The 18,681-nt window shown below is 43.0% G+C and overlaps 1 protein-coding gene across 3 annotated transcripts in view; it reads left to right on the top strand.

The window, feature by feature from the left end:
- Positions 1–18,681, top strand: part of sgsm2 (small G protein signaling modulator 2) — a 64,988-nt gene that overhangs the window by 13,271 nt on the left and 33,036 nt on the right. For 2 of the 3 annotated variants that reach the window (XM_086140724.1, XM_086140705.1), the window contains exons 3-12: positions 2,195–2,363; positions 8,415–8,579; positions 9,530–9,597; positions 12,432–12,616; positions 13,142–13,276; positions 13,764–13,888; positions 13,997–14,064; positions 14,305–14,468; positions 16,382–16,514; positions 16,677–16,811. In XM_086140724.1, coding sequence (XP_085996850.1) covers positions 2,195–2,363; positions 8,415–8,579; positions 9,530–9,597; positions 12,432–12,616; positions 13,142–13,276; positions 13,764–13,888; positions 13,997–14,064; positions 14,305–14,468; positions 16,382–16,514; positions 16,677–16,811 — 1,347 coding nt within the window. The remainder of the gene's footprint in view (positions 1–2,194; positions 2,364–8,414; positions 8,580–9,529; positions 9,598–12,431; positions 12,617–13,141; positions 13,277–13,763; positions 13,889–13,996; positions 14,065–14,304; positions 14,469–16,381; positions 16,515–16,676; positions 16,812–18,681) is intronic. The other variant, XM_086140714.1, reaches the window with a different exon arrangement.

Below are 18,681 nucleotides of genomic sequence, written 5' to 3'. Positions count from 1 at the left end.
TGTAGTATTGGTCGGTGAGAGTGTAGCCAGACAACATAGGATGGTGGTTGAGGATGAATCTGGTGACAAGGACATGAAGAGGACAAAGACAGAGCACATGACGAAGTGGTGGAAGATGAAAGGGGAGTGTTTTATAGTCTGCTTGCAAACACCATCCTCCTCGTTTTTGACCTGCAGTGGCCCAATTTCCACCGGTTCCTCTTCGGTTATCAACAGCGATCACACAGGTGGACTACATCCTGTATAGACGATGTAATGTGAAGACCAGTGACTGCAAAGTAGTGGTAGGTGAGAGTGTAGCCAGAGAGCATTGTATGGTTTGTAGACAAGCAGTACATTTGGGAAACAAGACAGAAATATATTGACAGGTGCCAGAAGAGTGATGGCAGATGGAAAGAGTACTTTGAAGAGCTGATGAATGAGGAAAATGAAAGCAAGTGAAGGGTGACTGAGGTTACTTGTGTGCCTGAGAAATGGAGTGTTATTTTTAGGAATAAGGGAGATGTGTAGAATTGTAGTAATATAGACAAATGCTAATGAGTCTTACAATAAAGTTATGGGAAGTAGTGGAAACTAATCTGACCAGAAGACAGCATTTGTGAGCAGAAGTATGGTTGTATGCCTAGAAAGAGTACTTCAGTTGCAGTATTTCCTTTAAGAATAGTGCCTCCGTAGATCGAGAAAAAGCATACTACAGATGGTCAAGAGAGGAAGTGTAGTACTGTATGAGGAAGTCTTGATCGCCAGAGAAGTACATATGTTCGACTGGTGCAGGACATGTATGCGAGCTGTGAGATAGTGGGGAGTTGTGCTGTGTGACAGATGTTCTAGGTGGGACTACATCAGCCATCGGCTCTGAGCCCTTTTCTTTTTTATAGTTGTGATTGACAGGCTGACAGATGAGGTTAGACAGGAATCTCCATGGACCATGATGTTTGCAGACGACATTGTGATCTGGCGGAAGGCAAATCTCAAGAGGTAGAGGTATGCTCTGGAAAAGAGGAATGAAGGCAGCTGCAGCAGGACAGAATGGGGGTCTTTGAATGAGAGGAATCCAAGTGGAACAGTGAGCCTGAGTGTAAAGACAGAAGGTGGAGGATTTTGAGAACTTGGATTCAACAGTCTAGAGCAGTGGAAAGTGTAGAAGAGAGATGACAAACACAGGTGAGGAAATGTGTCAGGGGTAATTTGTGATAAAAGGGCATCAGCCAGAATGAAAGGAAAAGGGTACAAGACAGTGGTGTGCTGACCAAAATGTCAAAAGGGACATTTGGTTTGAAGGGCCTGAGATGTTTACCCTCACAGCTTGTGTTCTTTTTTTTTCTTGAATCCATGCAGGTCTCAAGTTTGTTTAATCTGTTTGAGGTCCATGCAGGAAAAGAAAAAACACAAGCAGAAGTTTCCAAGTTTGTAATCATAGAATACAGTTGAACAAGACAAAAACCATGGGAGCTTAAAAATACTGTAGCACCAGGAAGGAGACAATCAGATCGATGAGCTTCAGGCTGGTTTGTAAATGCTTGCCCTAATTGTTCATGAGCAGCATCAGGTGGGTGGAGTGATGGAGAACAGAGGAGCAGAGAAGTAGAGTCCAGGTTAGACTCCGACGTGCTCACATTTGGTCAAAAGAAGCAACCTTTTTCAGTTTTGATCTACAAATGGCCTGATACTTGTCATATCGGTAATGTTGCGGCAAACGTTTCATGTGTCTTCATGAAGTCAGTTTTGTACATATGTTTGATTTCTGGCAGTAATTGTGCATTCGTTCATCAAAAAGACGACCTTGGAACTGCATTGTCTATGATCCAAAACCAGGTCTGTCATAAGAATACTATTCAGAGGACGTTTACAGTGTTGTAATTGCCAACACCAATAACTGGGATTTCATGAGGACTCTCTAAGGTCATATTTCTGCACCACTTCCTGTTTGAATGGTATTCATGGGTTTATGTCCAAATTCAGTCGGATTATCACCCAACAGACACAGGAAATGTAATTGGAATTGAAATGAATTTCTTTCATTTGAATTTTCACAAGGTTCACCGACACTTGTTTTACAGAAATGACATGACAAGCGGTGCATGCCGTCGAATGACATCTAGGTTCCTATTCCTGCTTGCAAGATTTGTATCATCTTGCAGTGGAAATCCTGCTCTCTGTTACAAGAATTCCACTCTTACTCCCTTTTCTCCAGCTGCAATAGAAGCCTGCCTTGGTCACCAACTGAAGAGACGGGCAGCTGGTTTCCTCTCCAGCGACAAGATTGCAGCACTCTTCACAAAGGTTGGCAAGGTCTACGACACAGCTGGCGATGTTTACCACAAAGTGCAAGAACAGCTTCAGCAGCAGGCTGATCTCAGCAGGTTTGTCATGCACCCCTAAACTGCCAGTCCACCTCCCCTTGTGTTATATTGTCTCTGCTGATTGACTAAATGAATGGCTTTGCTGAGGAAACAGAATTGGAGTGCTTGTTTAAGATTGTTTTTTGTCAGTCCAGTTCCATGTTTGAATATTTATCAAGCTATTTCTTTATTTGCTGTTTTCCCAACCAGTGATAAGAACGCCCTCATTCAATATATCTACATTGTTTTAGACTATTTTTGATTGGAAATATCCATTCATCTTTCGCAAGTTTTTAGCTGTTTCTTCAGTATGAACTTGTGTGTAGAACACTTTGACTTTTATCAGTGTCCTTATCAACACGATCAAGACAATTTTTCTTACAGTAACTTTTCCAAAAAGCAGATGAAAAATAAATATTAGCAATCAACAATCAGGCATGTTTTATAAAAGCAGCAGTTTCGGATGCCGGATGATCACGTGTGTGCAGTAGGGGTGCTGAGAGAGACCAACATTTATATTCGTATTTAGATGGGAAAATATTAGAAAAATACTAGAAAATATCGTTGTGTTTTTCTCACAATTACACCTCTAATTTGTAGCATGCAAAAGAATTATAAATGATTTATTTGGTGAACTGATAGAAATGTGAGTACTTCTGTGTTGTTTAGGGTCTTCATTGACCCAGCTGCAACATGTATTTATCATTATGATAAATAATTAATGCTTTATTAAAAAAAGCATTTAGGCGTTCAGTAACCCCTCACTCAACAGCACTTCGACCCAATAGGAGGAGCCGGGAATCAAATCAACCAGGAATGTTGGGTTCCAAGGACAGTCGCTCTACCGCTCAAGGACATTTCCAGAAATATGAATAAATAAATATTGGGGTATTTAAGCAGTGAACTAAATGTCAATTTGAATTTTGAGTCCCACCACCATCCATCATAATGTTTTCAAAGAATTACTATATTATCTATCCATTAATCAATAACTCAATATTGGAGTGAAGCTCAGAGAAGCCAGACTGAGATGGTTGGGTCATGTACAGAGGAGGAATAGCGAATATATCAGTATATGGATGCTGGAATTGGAGCTGCCAGGCAGGAGCTCTCGAGAAAGACCAAGGAGAAGATTTAAGGATTTAAGTGCCCGAGGATATGAAAGTAGTTGGTGTGAGAGAGGAGGATCCAGAGAATAGGGTTAGATGGAGAAGGTGGATTTGCCGTGGCGACCCCTGAAGGGAAAAGCCCAAAGGAGAAGAAGAAGAATCAATAACTCAATTAGTGTCATAAAAAACACAAACCAAACAAGAAAACAAACTATTGAAAGTAACTGATTTTTTTGTTTGTTTTCTTGTTTGGTGATGAACACGATCGGTGACGAAAAGGCAGACCCGGCGGAGGCTTACCGTCATCGGAAACAGATCAGAGTAACTGCAGGGAAGATGCACCAAGCTCCGACACTGGTTACACAGGGAACTGATGTTACAGTGTCTGGTAACCAGTACTCCATTCGAGCACCTCCATTCGACTGTCCAAGGGACGCGGTTGACTGGTTGTGAAAACTCCCATGCACCTTGGAAGACTTTGCGGAGGGCGCGGAGCTGCTCCACAGGTCTGCCAACATGACAAAAGGCACACTGCTACTCCTCAATCCGAGGCTCAGTTATCTGACTAACCCTGCTCTCCCCCAAAAAGATCTTTCCAGGAAGGCTGAGGAGTGAGATACCCCCTTAGTTGAAACACAACCTCCGGTCTCGCCATTTAGAGAGGGGGTTACAGCCCCGGCTTGCCAGTTCAGAGGCACTGTCCTCCATGTCCATGCAATTTTGCAGAGGCGTGTAAACCAGGACAGTCCTCCAGCATCCAGAGCCCTGAGGCACCCGGGAAGTTGTTATCGTCCCTTGGGCTCTTGCCACCTTGGTGCTTTTGACCACCTCAACAACTTCAACACCTGGAGAAGGTGTCCCCAACTGGTGCCCGTGGGCACTGGGCCGCCAGCAAAGAACCACATGAGTCGCCCCTGGGCCTGCTGTGAAAATAGCTCGCCATAGCGTTACTTACCAATTAGCTGCATCTGTTTTTTTGTTGCTATTTCTTTTTAAATCACAGTTGCATTGATGGAAAATTGAAAATTACCATATTTGAAAATAGATAAAATGTTTCACATTAGATAGTGAAGGATTAGATCGTGTCCAATATCCAGAGATATTGAATTCTTTCTAGGCCACATTCTAGTCGATTCAGTTCTATGCTGGTTCAAAGACACGTCAGCTGTTATTGAACCACACGAGCATCAGGGCGTGTCGACAAGCAACACCTTTTATGCCTTGTATGAACGCTTGCTCATGTCGGGGGCAGTTTGGCGGCTCACAGACACCAGTGTGCACATCAACTGCCAGGCTGCTCTGTTCTGCAACAAATAAAAAAGATAGTGCAGCTGCCAGGCCGACTTTCCACAGCTCACACAGGTGGAGGAGCAGAGGAGCACTCTGTTCCTTCTGTCTTTAGCCTGATGTTTGTTTAAGAAAGAGTTTAGAATGAGAGGAGTTCACCTCTAGCTGTGTACTGACCAGCTCAGCCGGGGGGGGGGGGGGGGGTGTGTGTGTGTGTGTGTGTGTGTGTGTGTGTGTGTGTGTGTGTGTGTGTGTGTGTGTGTGTGTGTGTGCAACCCTGTTGCTCATCTTCTTAGTCTGATTGATGATCACATTGCTAATTTGGCAAAGGTAGATAAACATGCTTTACAACTAGTCAAGGTTTTTTGCAGAAGCTGTATTTTTCCTTTAGCCATTTGTGTGTCTCCTTTCCAAACCTTTCATGAATGTAGACTCAACACTCATTGCTTAGCAATTAATTGCAACATTCAACTTGGTTGCTGGCCAGGTGAAGATTGAAATTGTAACATTGCAAAGTGACATCGGTCTCAAAGCCTGTAAGGTTGCACTGAACTGTTGATGCCTTGTTGCCAAAGAAAGGTACAGTGTGGATGCACAGCACCTATGAAGGTTGCCAGCCTGTTTGGTTCAACTCATCTTTGCAAAGCAGCCTTTTCTGACACGATCAAGAACAAACACAGAACACGCCTCACTCATGCACATCGGCAAGACTCACTCAAGAGTCGGAAGACTCACTCAGTGATCATTTGAAAATGCAAATGGTTGCAGATATTTATAGAAATAAAGTGCTGCATATTGATATTTGTCTGTTTTCTACCTTGTTAAATCATGGTTGATAATTATTGTGAGAAATGGTTGTTTTCTCCCTCTTTCTGCATGCCACCTTCAGCCACTTTTCAGGGCTCTGTGGTTCAAGAAGGCAGACAACCCTGTTGACTGGACTCCCAAATGTGCCCAAGCTTTTGACGGGGCTAAGCACGCCCTGGCTAACGCAGGCCTCCTCGACCATCACACAGCCATGGCGTCCGTCGCTTTGATAATCAAAGCGTCTAACATAGCTGTGGGGGCCGTGGTTGAATAGCTGGTTGCAAGGTAGCGAGCGCAAGCACGGCATTTTTGACCTGGAGTTGCAGGCTCTGAACCCGGCAACCCGTCATTTCTGGCTCCTGCCGGAAGGTCGTTCTTTCCTGGGTTATGTGGACCGTGAGCTGCTGACCTCCCCTACTGTTTTGCCCGGGGGACGATGCAGTCGTTCCGGCAGGCTGCTCAAGCCTCCAGTGAGAGACTGATTTGTTTCAGGGAGTCCCTTCTGGGTGTTTGGGGTAACTGGAACTAGAACTGGAACTGGGAGCGTGGTTTACGTCCCCGCTGTTTACTGGTTCAGTCTGGGAAAAAGACCATCTAGCAGGGACTTGGTATGGAATATTTTGAGCTGGCTCAGCCTCTCAGATCTCCCCTTCAGACTTTTGTGCAATTGACCAGGATGTCAGATTGGAATAACCTGTTGAATAATTGAACCAGAAACTCTCCTGCTGCCTCTCCTCGACACTTCCATACTTCCAATAGTAGATCATCAGGACCAACTGCCTTTCCGCTCCTCATCGTCTCCAGTGTCCTCCACACTTTACCTTTACTAATCTCTGCTCCATTTTGCTTCACAATTGTCGCCTCTTCTACTCGTGTCTCTTCTTCTTCTTTCCCTTTTCACCAGATATTCACCACAGCGAATCAGCCCTCTCCATCTAACCCTGTTCCTATCCCTCTCTTGTATCTCTTTTTCCAATTCATCAACTCCTTAGCATATTCTTTCCATCTTCCAGTCACACTGCTGGTATCTGTCAATACGTGTCCCTGTCTATCCATAGTCACCCCAGCACATCCTTCCCATCTATCACTGTTTCCTTAATCTGGATCAATTTCTCCTTCTTTACTGCCAGCCTACCATACAAGTCATCGTACAACCTTTGTTCGGCCTTCGCAAACTCTCCCTTCACCTTGGATCGCAAGTTCTTGTACTCCTGTCTACTTCCTCATTTCACCACCAAGTCTCCCTGTTTACTTTCCCTCCAAGTGATCCACCAAGTACTCTCCAATGTGTCCCACTGATTACATTTGCTGCAGCTGACCAAACCCCCCAGGGCCTTTCTCATCTCCTCCCTGATACTTACACAACATTTCTCCTTTTGCACCTTCCACCACTTTGTTCTTTGTTCTACCTTTGTCCTTTTTCTTGCCACCAGAGTCGTCCTGCAAACCGCCATCCTGTGCTGTCCGTCTGCACTCTCACCTACCACTACTTTGCAGTCACTGAAATCCCTGACATCGTTTATGCTACATCTCGTTTACCTGTGTTCTTCTTTTTCCGCTCTGAAAGGAAACGTGTTCTTGACAGCGGTGAGAACAGTGTGAGAACTGTGATGCTTTGCGGTTTGACGACGGCGACATTGAGGAAAAAAAAACGGAAGCAGAGCTCGAGGTCGCATAGATGAGGATGTTGAGGTTCTCTTTGGGTCTGACCAGGGTGGGTAGGATCAGGTATGAGCCCATCGGAGGGACGGCACATGCTAGATGTTTCAGATATGAGATCAGAAAAGGTAGACTGAGATGGTTGGGTCATGAAGAGTGGAGGAACAGTGAATACTTATATTGGTAGAAGGATCCTGGGATTGGAGCTGCCAGGCTGGAGGTCTGGAGGAAGACCAAAGAGAAGATTTATGGACGTAGTGAAAGATGAGGTGAAGTTAGTTGGTGTGAGAGAAGAGGATACAGAAAATGGAGGAGGTTTATTTGATATAGCGACTCCTGAAGGAAAAAGCTGAAAAGAAGAAGAAGAAGAAAACGTATCTGCTTACAAACATGCCGTCCTCCTCTCTTTCTTCAACCAACATTTTCCACAATTTATCAATTTCCACCGTTGGTTATCAGCACTGATGGTATATATATCTATACATCTATATAGATGTATAGATATATAGAGTGGCTCGCAAATGTATTCATACCCCTTGAACTTTTTTCACAATTCGCCATGTTACGACCACAACATAAATATTTTTGATAATAATGTTATGTGAAAGATAAAAACATACAACACTGAGTGGCATACAAAAGTTATACAAGGTTTTAATCGTTTTTTTACAAATAAAAAAAGTGCAAAGCAAGGTGTGTGAAAGCGCTCAGTCCCCTTTTCTCTGAGTGCAACAGATTGCCTCCAGAAGTTGCCTGATGATTCCTAAATGATCGAACGTTGACATCACGGCTGAATCGAGTCCACCTGTGTGTAATGCAATCTCAGAACAGATCCAGTCGTTCGGTGACGTCTCAGAGGTTAATTAGGAGAATACTGCAGAGCAAACAGCATCATGAAGTCCAACGAGCACACCGGACTGGTCAGGCCGAATGTTGTTGAGTTTCAAGCAGGTTCAGGCTGTAAAAAGGTTGCATTCAGGACGCTACACCCTGGCGTCCTGCTTCAACAAGGTGGAGCAGAAAAGAGAAAACACCATCATAAGGCAGTGTGCAGGACATTATTTGTAATGTCAGGGGAGAAGGATATTTAATGTTTTGTCCAAATCAATATCCTAAAATTTAGTCCAAACAATATTTATCTTCTGAACAATCCATGGAAAGACAGTCGTAATGATGGTTCACGGTTGTGCTTCGTGTTTTGTTACTGCAGGAGAATTCAGATGATCTCACATGAGCCTCAGAGCAGGCAAGGCTCCTCCACCAACCATTCCCTTCAGCCTCTCTCTGCCCAGGCCATCAAGCACATCTGGGTCAGGACAGCGCTCTTGGAGAAAGTTCTGGACAAGATAGTGCAGTACATTGTGGACAACTCCAGGTGATACAAATCAGGCTTTGACATATCATTGTAGCTGACTGATGAACATCATTCTATTTAAATATGACTTGATGAGATCTTGTCGTGTCCTCACAAAGATATGAAGCTTATGATCCGTCTTGTGACTGAACGCCAGAACGCAAGGATGCAAAATCGAAGGCAAACCACTTCATGCTGCCATGCATGTAACCTTATTTGAATCACAAGTTGAAAAAGAAAAATCCATTTGGAAAATGAGAATTTTGTTATTACACGCTTGTGCATTATGGAAAGTGACAGAAAAGGTTTTACATCTGTGGATATTATTTAACGCTACTTGTGTATGCCTAATTTTATCTACCCCAGAATTGGTCAGAGGAAAGAGTCAGGGATCAGAGGATAGATTAGGGATGCATAGAATATTTAACAATAATTCAAAGGGTATAATCTGGAGTATTTCCTACTGTTGTGAATGTTTAAGAACTCAAATAAGATATAACCAAAATGGGAAAGTCAATTCAGGATTCGCTGTCAAGATTCATTTAAAAAAAGAATGTGGCAAAAGATTCACGCGTAATGTGTTGTGATTTAGGAGATGCTTTAACAACAAATTGTTAACGTTTAACGTTACACTCGACAAATACAGTTGAATTACGAAACAGTCAGCTTGTTTGGTGCAATTGGTGTGTTGTATAACAAATAAACAAAACACCCACATGTTAATCAGATTTCATTGTCTCTTAGCTCACACACCGTGCACTATGTATATGCTGTATATGCATTACATCTTTGATTTGACTCGGTTAATAACGTGATTTGTTTTTCCATTTCAATTTACCGTACTTATGCTGACTTGCGCACCTCTTTAAAAGCATCTGTTGGATTCATTTGAAGATTGTTTTAAGGGAATCTGTTTTCATGGCATTGAAAGGTTTCTTCCTTTGATTCACCTTTTCTTCCCTTCTCTACAGTAAATACTACGAGACACAAGCTCTGATGCATGACTCTGTGTTTGGGCCCATTTTGGCAGCCCTACTGGGTAAGTACAAAACACTTTTCTCCTCTTTCTTTTGGTGACAGATTCTGCCTTCTAACGTGACTGTAAACGTAGAGCGATTATATGATAGTGCACATATCAAAGCACAGCCTATTGGTGTAAACGTATCTCAAATGTATTTTCAAAGCTTAAGCAACACTGGAAAAAAAAAAGTATGTGAAGTCATGTGAACAAGTACCTTGAAAGATGATAAAAACATTAAATGCAGCATATCCTCCTTATAATGGTCTTAAAACTGATAAGCCTCTGTTGAGGAGGAGTTATTTACAATTTGTGATCATTTTTAAAAAAAGCCATTTTGTTTTGGGGCTAAATGAGGAGGACGGAGGACGTTCAGAGGAAGTGCATACATTATCAAGATACATTTTTAATCTTCATCATAATCTCTCTTCTAGCATAGTTGTAAGTTTTACAGGATCGGTGTCGGCATGTGGTGCCTGTTTTTCATTTTACTCCTTGCCAGTCAAGGTGCTGTCAGTTTGTGTGTCTCAAAGTGCCTCTTCAAGCTTTTCCTTAGAAAGACATGGAACAGAGGACATTCACTCTGGCATGATCATGGAGGTGCTGAATGGCTGAGCCATTGTAGCGACATTAAGTGCCATGGCTGCTGTGGTTTCCATTTATAATGGAGAGAAAACTTTCTATCTTAACATGCTCTAAGGTTTTCATCATGCAGACAGATTGACATTGTGTCATTCTATGAAGAGAAGGATGTCCTGGTCAGAGGGTAGGAGAACACTATGCCAAGTGATGAGTTCTGTTTTTGTTTTTGGGGGGTTTCAAGATGTTATTGTCCATTCAGGTTTTGATATCAGTCAGGCAGTTTTTGGTGTTGCAGAGACTGACAGGGCTGATGGATTTGGTGGGGATGTACAGTTTTGTGTGTGACACCACTAGGCGATGGTGGATCAGGCCAAAATGCAGGGGAGAGATTCCTGTAAAATGTTTTATGACCAGAAAACCCAGATCAAATTGTCACCATATCCCAAAAACAAAACTTGCTAAGTCAGTATAAAGAGAGAACAACTTGGCACCAAGGGTAAATGCACTGGGCAAATCAAATACCTGACTCAAAATATAACTTGCTAAGTGGACAGTAGACACCACATTTTCTATCTAATGCCTGGTTGTTTTGTGCCTGCGGGGCACCAGTCTTTGCCTCAGGGTGTTGTGAAGTTTGAGATGTACCGGTATATGGTGTTGAAACCCCTTCCAGTGCCAAACATCCCCCGTCCAATCTGACACCCGACAAGAAGACGGCACTTTCCTCACTTCAGGAGAAGAGCATCACCTCCCAACTGACAAAAACGGTTCTAGATAGAAACAATGTTGGACACAACAACCTATGAAACCCTGAAATGGAACCTGACCAACACATACAAGAAGAACGTGGTCAGCTATCTACAGCAAATTGAAGAGGATGTGGCCATACACAAGCCACTTTATTATCGTCCTTACTCTCGGACCTATCGTCAGCAGCATCAAATCTGTCACCTACAGCAATTGCTAGCACGTGGCAAAGATTCTAGCACCTTTGGTTGGCAACACTACACACCATACCCAGAATTCACAGGACTTTGTATCCATGTATCCAACACATCGGATGAAGTCACAGCAGTGAGGAGATGCCTCATAAAGGGCAAGACATTAGTGAATAGAACAAAACTTACCACGGCCCACATCTACACCTAAATGGACCTCCGTCTACAGACCACTTATTTCCAATACAAGGGGGTCACATGGGTCAAGATCAAGAAGAATGAGGTGGAAGCGTTCACCTATCACCTCAACGTGATAAACACCTACATCAAATTCACAAGGGAGGATGTCGGTGATGACAAAACTACCCCCTTCCTGGACTGTTGTGTTCACATCCAACAGGACAGGAGCCTGGACATCAAGATTTACAGGAAACCAACGCAACCGACCAGAATTTACTCTTTGACTCACACCACCCTCTTGAGTACCACCTACATGCATCAGCGTACTTGGATCGATACCGAGACGATTAAGCACCAAGGACCGGGCCCACCTGGACTCTCCAAACAACCCGGGCAGAAACAGTCCCCGGTGATTCTCACCCGGGTCTCAGTCTGTGGGATCCAACAGGTTTCACTCCTTTGTTTCACATTCTGAGAAGGTTGCCTTCACCTTTGCAGATTCTAATCCAAATGTACCTTTGTTGTCACTTAACGAAACCCCGTTTCGGCCAAACAACCGCCTTTGACCTAGTTTCTACTGATCACCTCCCCATTTGCATATCAAGCCATGCTAACTTAGACCCACCCCAACCCCGGCAGCTAAGTTTGGCAACTCCCCACAGGCCATTAGAAGAAACCTCTTGGATGAGGGGTGAAATGTCTTGAAGTGAAGAAAATCAAGTCAAGAATACAAAATGAGATTCACAATTCCAGGAAGCGCCAAATTTTTTTCTTAAAAATCTAGCCATCTGTAAATTGGGTGTCATGGCTTTCATGCCCAATGTTTTGTATGAGAAGAAAAAAATGGGCAGAAATATTGCTCTGGACAAAGTGTTCTTCAAAACAAAGTGTGTTTTCTGCAATCGACATGCCTGGCAGCTGACGCGGAGGATTGATTTTGGTCACATAAAGCCGACACCAATCACTGAAAAAAGTCGTGTTGTCCTTTAACCTCCATTTACATTTACTCAGTAGAAATCCTCAGGTGTAAATGATCGCTGGAAGTCTGCCATGCATCATTCATCCAGATAAATGTTTATTAAACTAATCCGATGTCCACCTGACTTTAACTCAACATTTTTTCTCTTCTTGTCCTCTCTCTCTCTTTCTCCCAAGTTGGACCCTGTGCCCTGGAATACACCAAAGTGAAAACGTCGGACACTTTCTGCACAGATCCCACAGCCAATGAGCTGATTCAGCGCCACCGTATTCACGGTGCCCACAGGAGCCAGGATACCTCAGCCAGCCACAGGCCGACTTTGGGCGTGAGTGTCCAGGTTACTTTACAACTTCAGTGCTCCGTAAGTGTTGCTGTCTAATTGAAGCGGTGACTGGGTTTTAAGGCCGTTAAGCTACATGAGATATACCTGAAAGCATACCTCCTCACCATGCACTACCGCACTAATCGCACGTAGCCCCCCCCTGGGAAAAAAAGAAAAAAGAAATGAATGTTTATGGTTCTGAGATGGCTATTTGGTTGAGAGGTCACTTCTGACTTCCGACTACTGGTACTTTGGATCTTCGGTGACTGAAATGCACCTTTTGTAAGTCCCTTATGATAAAAGCGTCTGCCAAATGACTGGAATGGAATGTAATAAAGGTCTACAGTCAAATCAAAATAACAGTTAGATCTCAGCATTATAATCATGCTTATTTACATAAATATGTATTAAAATAGACTTTCTTGAACTTTCTTATGTCAACAACACCATCTATGTTACCGTTTTACCATGATCAGTTGGGTGAGGAGGAATTGGGGTCATGATGCAAATGAAAAGTAGTGAAAAGGGACCTATGAACTTCAATTAATGGTGTTTCTTTTCTAGATTCGGAAAAGGCAGCCCAGGGGCAGCATGTTAGAGGAGAGATTTGAAACCTCTGCACGTGAATATGTGGAGTCTCTGCACCAAAACTCCAGAACACACCTTCTCTATGGCAAGAACAACGTCCAGGTTCAACCGGTAAAACTGAATTCAAATTTTGTGATAAGCTTCTACATACAGTACCTTACCCATCCCTTAGCTATATATATACTATATATATATATATATATATATATATATATATACGTATATATAGTATATATATACTGTAATAGCTCAAAGGTGATTGTGGGGAGAGTGAGAAAGGCAAAGCAGAGAATGCCTTGACCAGGGGGATAGTTTTATATGCCTACAATGGCAATGACTAAACAATACAATAGCTATTGAGGTAAATAAATGTAGTAGGACATTTAACTTCCATTTGGTAAAACTGAGTCCTGTGAGCCATCAAGATTGAGAACATCAGGGCACCATGCACATAATGCCTGTTATAGGATCATTTTATAGCTTAAAACTTTGTGAGATTGATAAATAAAAAGCATCACGTGTCAATAACTATTGTTTCCTCAAGACACTGGATTTGTTTTTTTAAGTCTTATATTGTGTTCTCTCTCTTAAATGGTAGAAGAAGGACATGGAAGCATTGAGAGGCTACTTGTCACTCCATCAGACAGGGGATATCCTCACCCTCAAATGGACACCCAATCAGCTCATCAATGGGACACTGGGCGACTGTGACTTAGAGAAAAGGTATCTTAACAGCCCAAGATTTTAATGGAATTGATTCGAAATGCAGTTATTTCCAGAGAAACTTCATGTTTTCTAACATTCTTGTCTAACTGTTTTGATCGCTGTTAGCATCTACTGGGACTATGCACTGACAGTTCCTCTACGCCAAATAGTCTGCATTCACTGTCATCAAAGGCGTAAGTACACTCATTTCTTTGTGTGTGTGTGTGTGTGTGTGTGTGTGTGTGTGTGTGTGTGTGTGTGTGTGTGTGTGTGTGTGTGTGTGTGTGTGTGTGAGAGAGAGAATTATAGCACCTTGATTAGTTCTGAATGTATCTATTAACAGAAAAAAAAAAGAAAATGTATGAAATGTTCATCATTTTTGTCTTAATATCTGATCATTGCACACATTTTGTGAACTTCATACTATATTTTAGCTGACTGTGGTGGCACACTGGTTCTAGTCAGTCAGGATGGCATTCAGCGGCCGCCTCTCCAGTTCCCGCCAGGTGGTCATCTCCTGGCCTTCCTGTCATGTCTGGAAGCTGGACTCCTACCACAGGGTCTGCTTGAGCCCCCACTCTGGTCCCAGAAAGATAAGGTGTGTCATTTTGCCAGCACAGTGCTTGTGTCCACAATCAAATAATCAATAACAAAAAAAACACATTCAAATTAACACATTTGAATCCCACTTTTATTAGCACTGCAGAACTCTTCTCAGTTCACTAGTTTCAGGCATACAGACAACAGCCGCATGCAGTATGTATTAGCATGATGGACAAGGCAGAGGAGACTAAACTGGTACGATGGAGATCTAGGTATTTGAAACTTCTTGATTTAAGTATAAACAAAAATGCAGGACAGAGTTTGACAGGAGCACCTCCACCCTCCTTTACCAAAGATATCACACAAAACACGATCGACCGTGAAGTGAGCAGAGTGCTGTCAGTCAACACTCAGCGGTGCTCAAATTCTAAAATGTCTAAGTTGGCTTCGGATAAATTGTCCGATTCCCTTGGACAGGTAGATTGCTGTAGACCGTAGGCAACTCCTTGCGGTCGAAGAGGGTTACATAAGGGAATGCTAATTGATTCAGCTGATGCTGTCAGGAAAGACCAAGTCAAAACAAATCGAGCAGCTGTACGACGATGAAAGGAAAGTTAAACAAGTTAAACTAGAGAGCCACAAATGGTTATCCTGCGCTCATCGATTGGTCTATGAAGGAGACTCGTGGGAAAATAAGCTGTTGAAGTCTGAGCTTATCTGTGCTGATTTCATCATCAAACCTTTTTCTTGTGTCAAATATTGAAATGCAATTAAAATGTAATTGATTTGCCCATCATGCCCATCAGATAGCAGTGGGAATAACCATATCTTCCAGATGTACTGCAAAACTCTTTTCTATTTACGTGTTATACATTTTTCAATGGATACATTTGATTTGTGCATCCCCTCAGGCCACAAGGCATATAGAGTAACACAGTTTGTAAAGTAAATTTGTCTTTTTTTGAGCCCACAGAGGTGACCTTTGTAAAAAAAAAAACAAAAAAAAAACATACGATTGTAGCATTATTGGTCAGTGTCCTGGTCAGCTGAAAGTGCCTGAGCCTCAGCCAGCAAAATTCTGTTCTCAACCATGTTTTTCTTTTATTTAAATCATTATTGAATATTTTCTCAATTATTATTTTGTTTTTTGATTGGCATTAAATACAATAGTGTCTCCTTTAAGTTGCTGCAACTGCTATTATGGAACATTAGAGCAGCTTGGCTGATAAAAGAGATTCAAAAATTCTTAGCAAGGGAAATCGTTGTGAAAAAACAACTCTATGAACAATAATGTGATGCTTTGTGCATCTTTTTACTTTACTACATTGGAGGACTGCACGCATCCCAGTAACCATTGTTTCTGGGTAGATCATTGGATTTACGTCTATGAACATACTCAGTTGACCAAGTCATGGCACTCGCTACCACGAACAATCTTGGACTTTCACCACTCATCCAAGAGGGTTCTTTACGTATATTACCTTTTTGAACTTGAAAAACCAAGGAAAACATCCACTGCCAGGTGGCAAAAACAGGGAGCTTCTCGGTTGGTCAGGAACTCGTTTGCGGCCATCCAGGTCATGAAGATTTCTTGAGAGAATCAACTCTTCCACTTGCATAAGATGCCGTCTTAACCCGGCCGGCCACAACCCTGGCAGTTCTATTCAGAAACTCCCCACAGGCCATTTGAACTGAAGAAGCTTCTCGGATGAGGGTGAAACGTCTTCCACTGAAGAAGTCCAGTTGCTGCATGAAGATTTTTAAGTGCTATGTTTAAATCATGATTTAACATTTAACATATCCTTAACATGGATTTGGTATGATCCACAGTTTATGCAATACTGTTATTTGATTGATTGATTTGAAACCTGTTTTGTAGAGCACCGCAAATACCGGGAATTGCATTTAGGCAGTATTGTCAAGTGGATAATGTATTTTCTTAGTAGAAAAAAAACACGTGTCTTGCAGGGAAAGGTGTTTCCTCGTGTTAGAAAGAGGAGCAGCTCCGTGAGGCTCTTAGAACAGGACAGGAATGGTGAGGAACAGACAGCTGCTGACTATGTGTTTCGCATTGTTTATCCTGGCTACCGATATGACGCAAGTAAGTAAAACCTTCACAGGCTTCACGCCTGTTTTCATTGACCTGTTGTGTGGGCAGTGTATTGGTAGAGTGTTGCTTGTCCCTACCACCATTGCTCTTCCTTGGGTATGTAGCGTAGCACTGCTCTAACTCTGTTCTCTGTTTTTCCACTGATGCAACCAGTCACTATAAACTACCACCATACCACGGACAGCCGCGCTGCATCGCTGGACGATGACGAGGAAGAAGAAGATAGGCTACATGCTATGATCTCAATGATCTGCTCGCGAAACCTCACAGACCCTAATGTCACGAAAGGTTTTTATCACTTATACACACCCAACCCACTCCCCACCATTCCTGAGGCATCTGCCCCAGTCCTTCTCCCAGGCCCACCTTTTTAGATTTATCTGCCTTACCCTGTTCTTTGCTGCTAGTGGGAAATGCTTGGCCTGGAGATTTGTGAAGGAAGATGAGAAAGTTCTGGTTGATCATTGCAAAAATGAAAGGCTAATGCTTTTTTTTTTTTTTTTCTGGATTACAATTTGTATAATGTGTTTTGCACTTTGAAGTGTTAGTTTTATATCCATGAAACCGTAGCCATGATTTGATGAGTTCAGCCTTGAAGGTATAAACCCATAATACAATGATGAGAGCTGGAAGACAGCTGGAAGCCTTAGCTTTGCTGCTCTGTAATGCACTGGAGCAAGTGTGGAGGCTTTGTGCCGATCAAATCATTCCGTTTTCCCAGTCATATATATAATCAGGACAATCGTATACGGTTTGCAATTTTGCCTCTACACCACCGCAACGTGTAAGCACTGTTACTCTCCCCTTGAATTCAGTTTATTTACAATAGCTAAGTTTGTACAGTTCTTCGTTTTCAATGACTCAAACCCCACAGCTGAGCTAATGGGGACGTGACAAGAGCAATAGAACTCAAATGCACAACCTGTGGCTGGCAAAGTATAAATGTAATACAAAGAAAATGTCTCAGTTTGACAAAATGTCATAGAACAGGGAGCTCAAAAACCACAGACTTGACTCGCCAAACCAGGGCTACAAATGCAGCATGATGGTCTCTGTCTCAAATGGCTGGCCTGTACCATATTGGTATGAGCACATTGCCGCCTTATTTGTCCTGGTTCAGGCACTTTGATGGAGGTCATGGCAAGACATGGCAACAGGAGAGGACAAACAAATTTCACAAACCGTGTTGAGGTTGCTTTAAGGTATTAGACAGTCAACAGTTTGTACTTGAAAATAAGGGTTAGTGTGATATAACACAGTGGTGTTCTGTTACTGCTATTCCGTGCTCATCATGGGCTGCTTGTAACAAACACCATGTTCAAGCATAAGGTGTGCATATGCGCACCTGGCACCAACACACCCGAGGCTGCAGTTCGATGACAGACTTTGTGGTCATGTTTTCGGATTTGGGGATGCATGTTCTGGGCCCAACTGTGAAGAGAGGGCCAGAGCTGTCAACTGATCACCACCTGCTTGAGAGTTGACTCTGATGGTGGGGGAGGATACCGGTCAGACCTGGCAGACCCTTGTGTACTGTGAGGGTCTGTTGGGAAAGTTTAGCAGTCTCCTGTCAGTAAATGTTTGCACTCCCACCTCCAGCCAGGTAGTTGGATCTGGCATTCAGGAGGAGCTGTGCGGTTTTCATCCCGTCGTTGAACAGTGGACCAGCCCTTTACCCCTTAGCAGGGTCCTTGAAGGTGCATGGGACTTTGCCCAACCAGTTTACATGTGGACAGTTTTGTGGACCTGGAGAAGGCAGTTGTCCCACAGTGAGTCCAATGGGGCCTGCTCCAGTAGTATGAGGTACCGAATCCTGTAACAAGGGACGTTCAGTCGGTCCTATGTCAAACTTGGTCCACATTATGAGCTGTAAGTCCTTTCCGGTGAAGGTTGACCTCTGCCATGGCTGCTCTTTGTCACCAAGTATTTTCATAACCATTATGGACATGATTTCTAAGCCCAGCCTGAGTATCAAGGGGATCCAGTTTGGTAGCCTCAGGAATGGATCTCTGCTTTTTGCAGATGATCTGGTTCTGTTGGCTCAGGGGTCTCAAACTGCGGCTGTGAGTCAATTGAGGCACATGGGACAATATTTTGTGGCCCCCTACTTAACATCAAAGTTTAGTGCTAGTGTAGCCAGCACATTTTTTTCACACAC

This window comes from Fistularia commersonii, chromosome 3, assembly GCF_037954325.1.
Source record: "Fistularia commersonii isolate RoL2024-O1a breed Wild chromosome 3, RoL_Fcom_v1.0, whole genome shotgun sequence".
Lineage (NCBI taxonomy): Eukaryota > Metazoa > Chordata > Actinopteri > Syngnathiformes > Fistulariidae > Fistularia > Fistularia commersonii.
The sequence above is the reverse complement of the archived record's forward strand: the minus strand, read 5'-3'. Positions and strand labels throughout refer to the sequence as shown.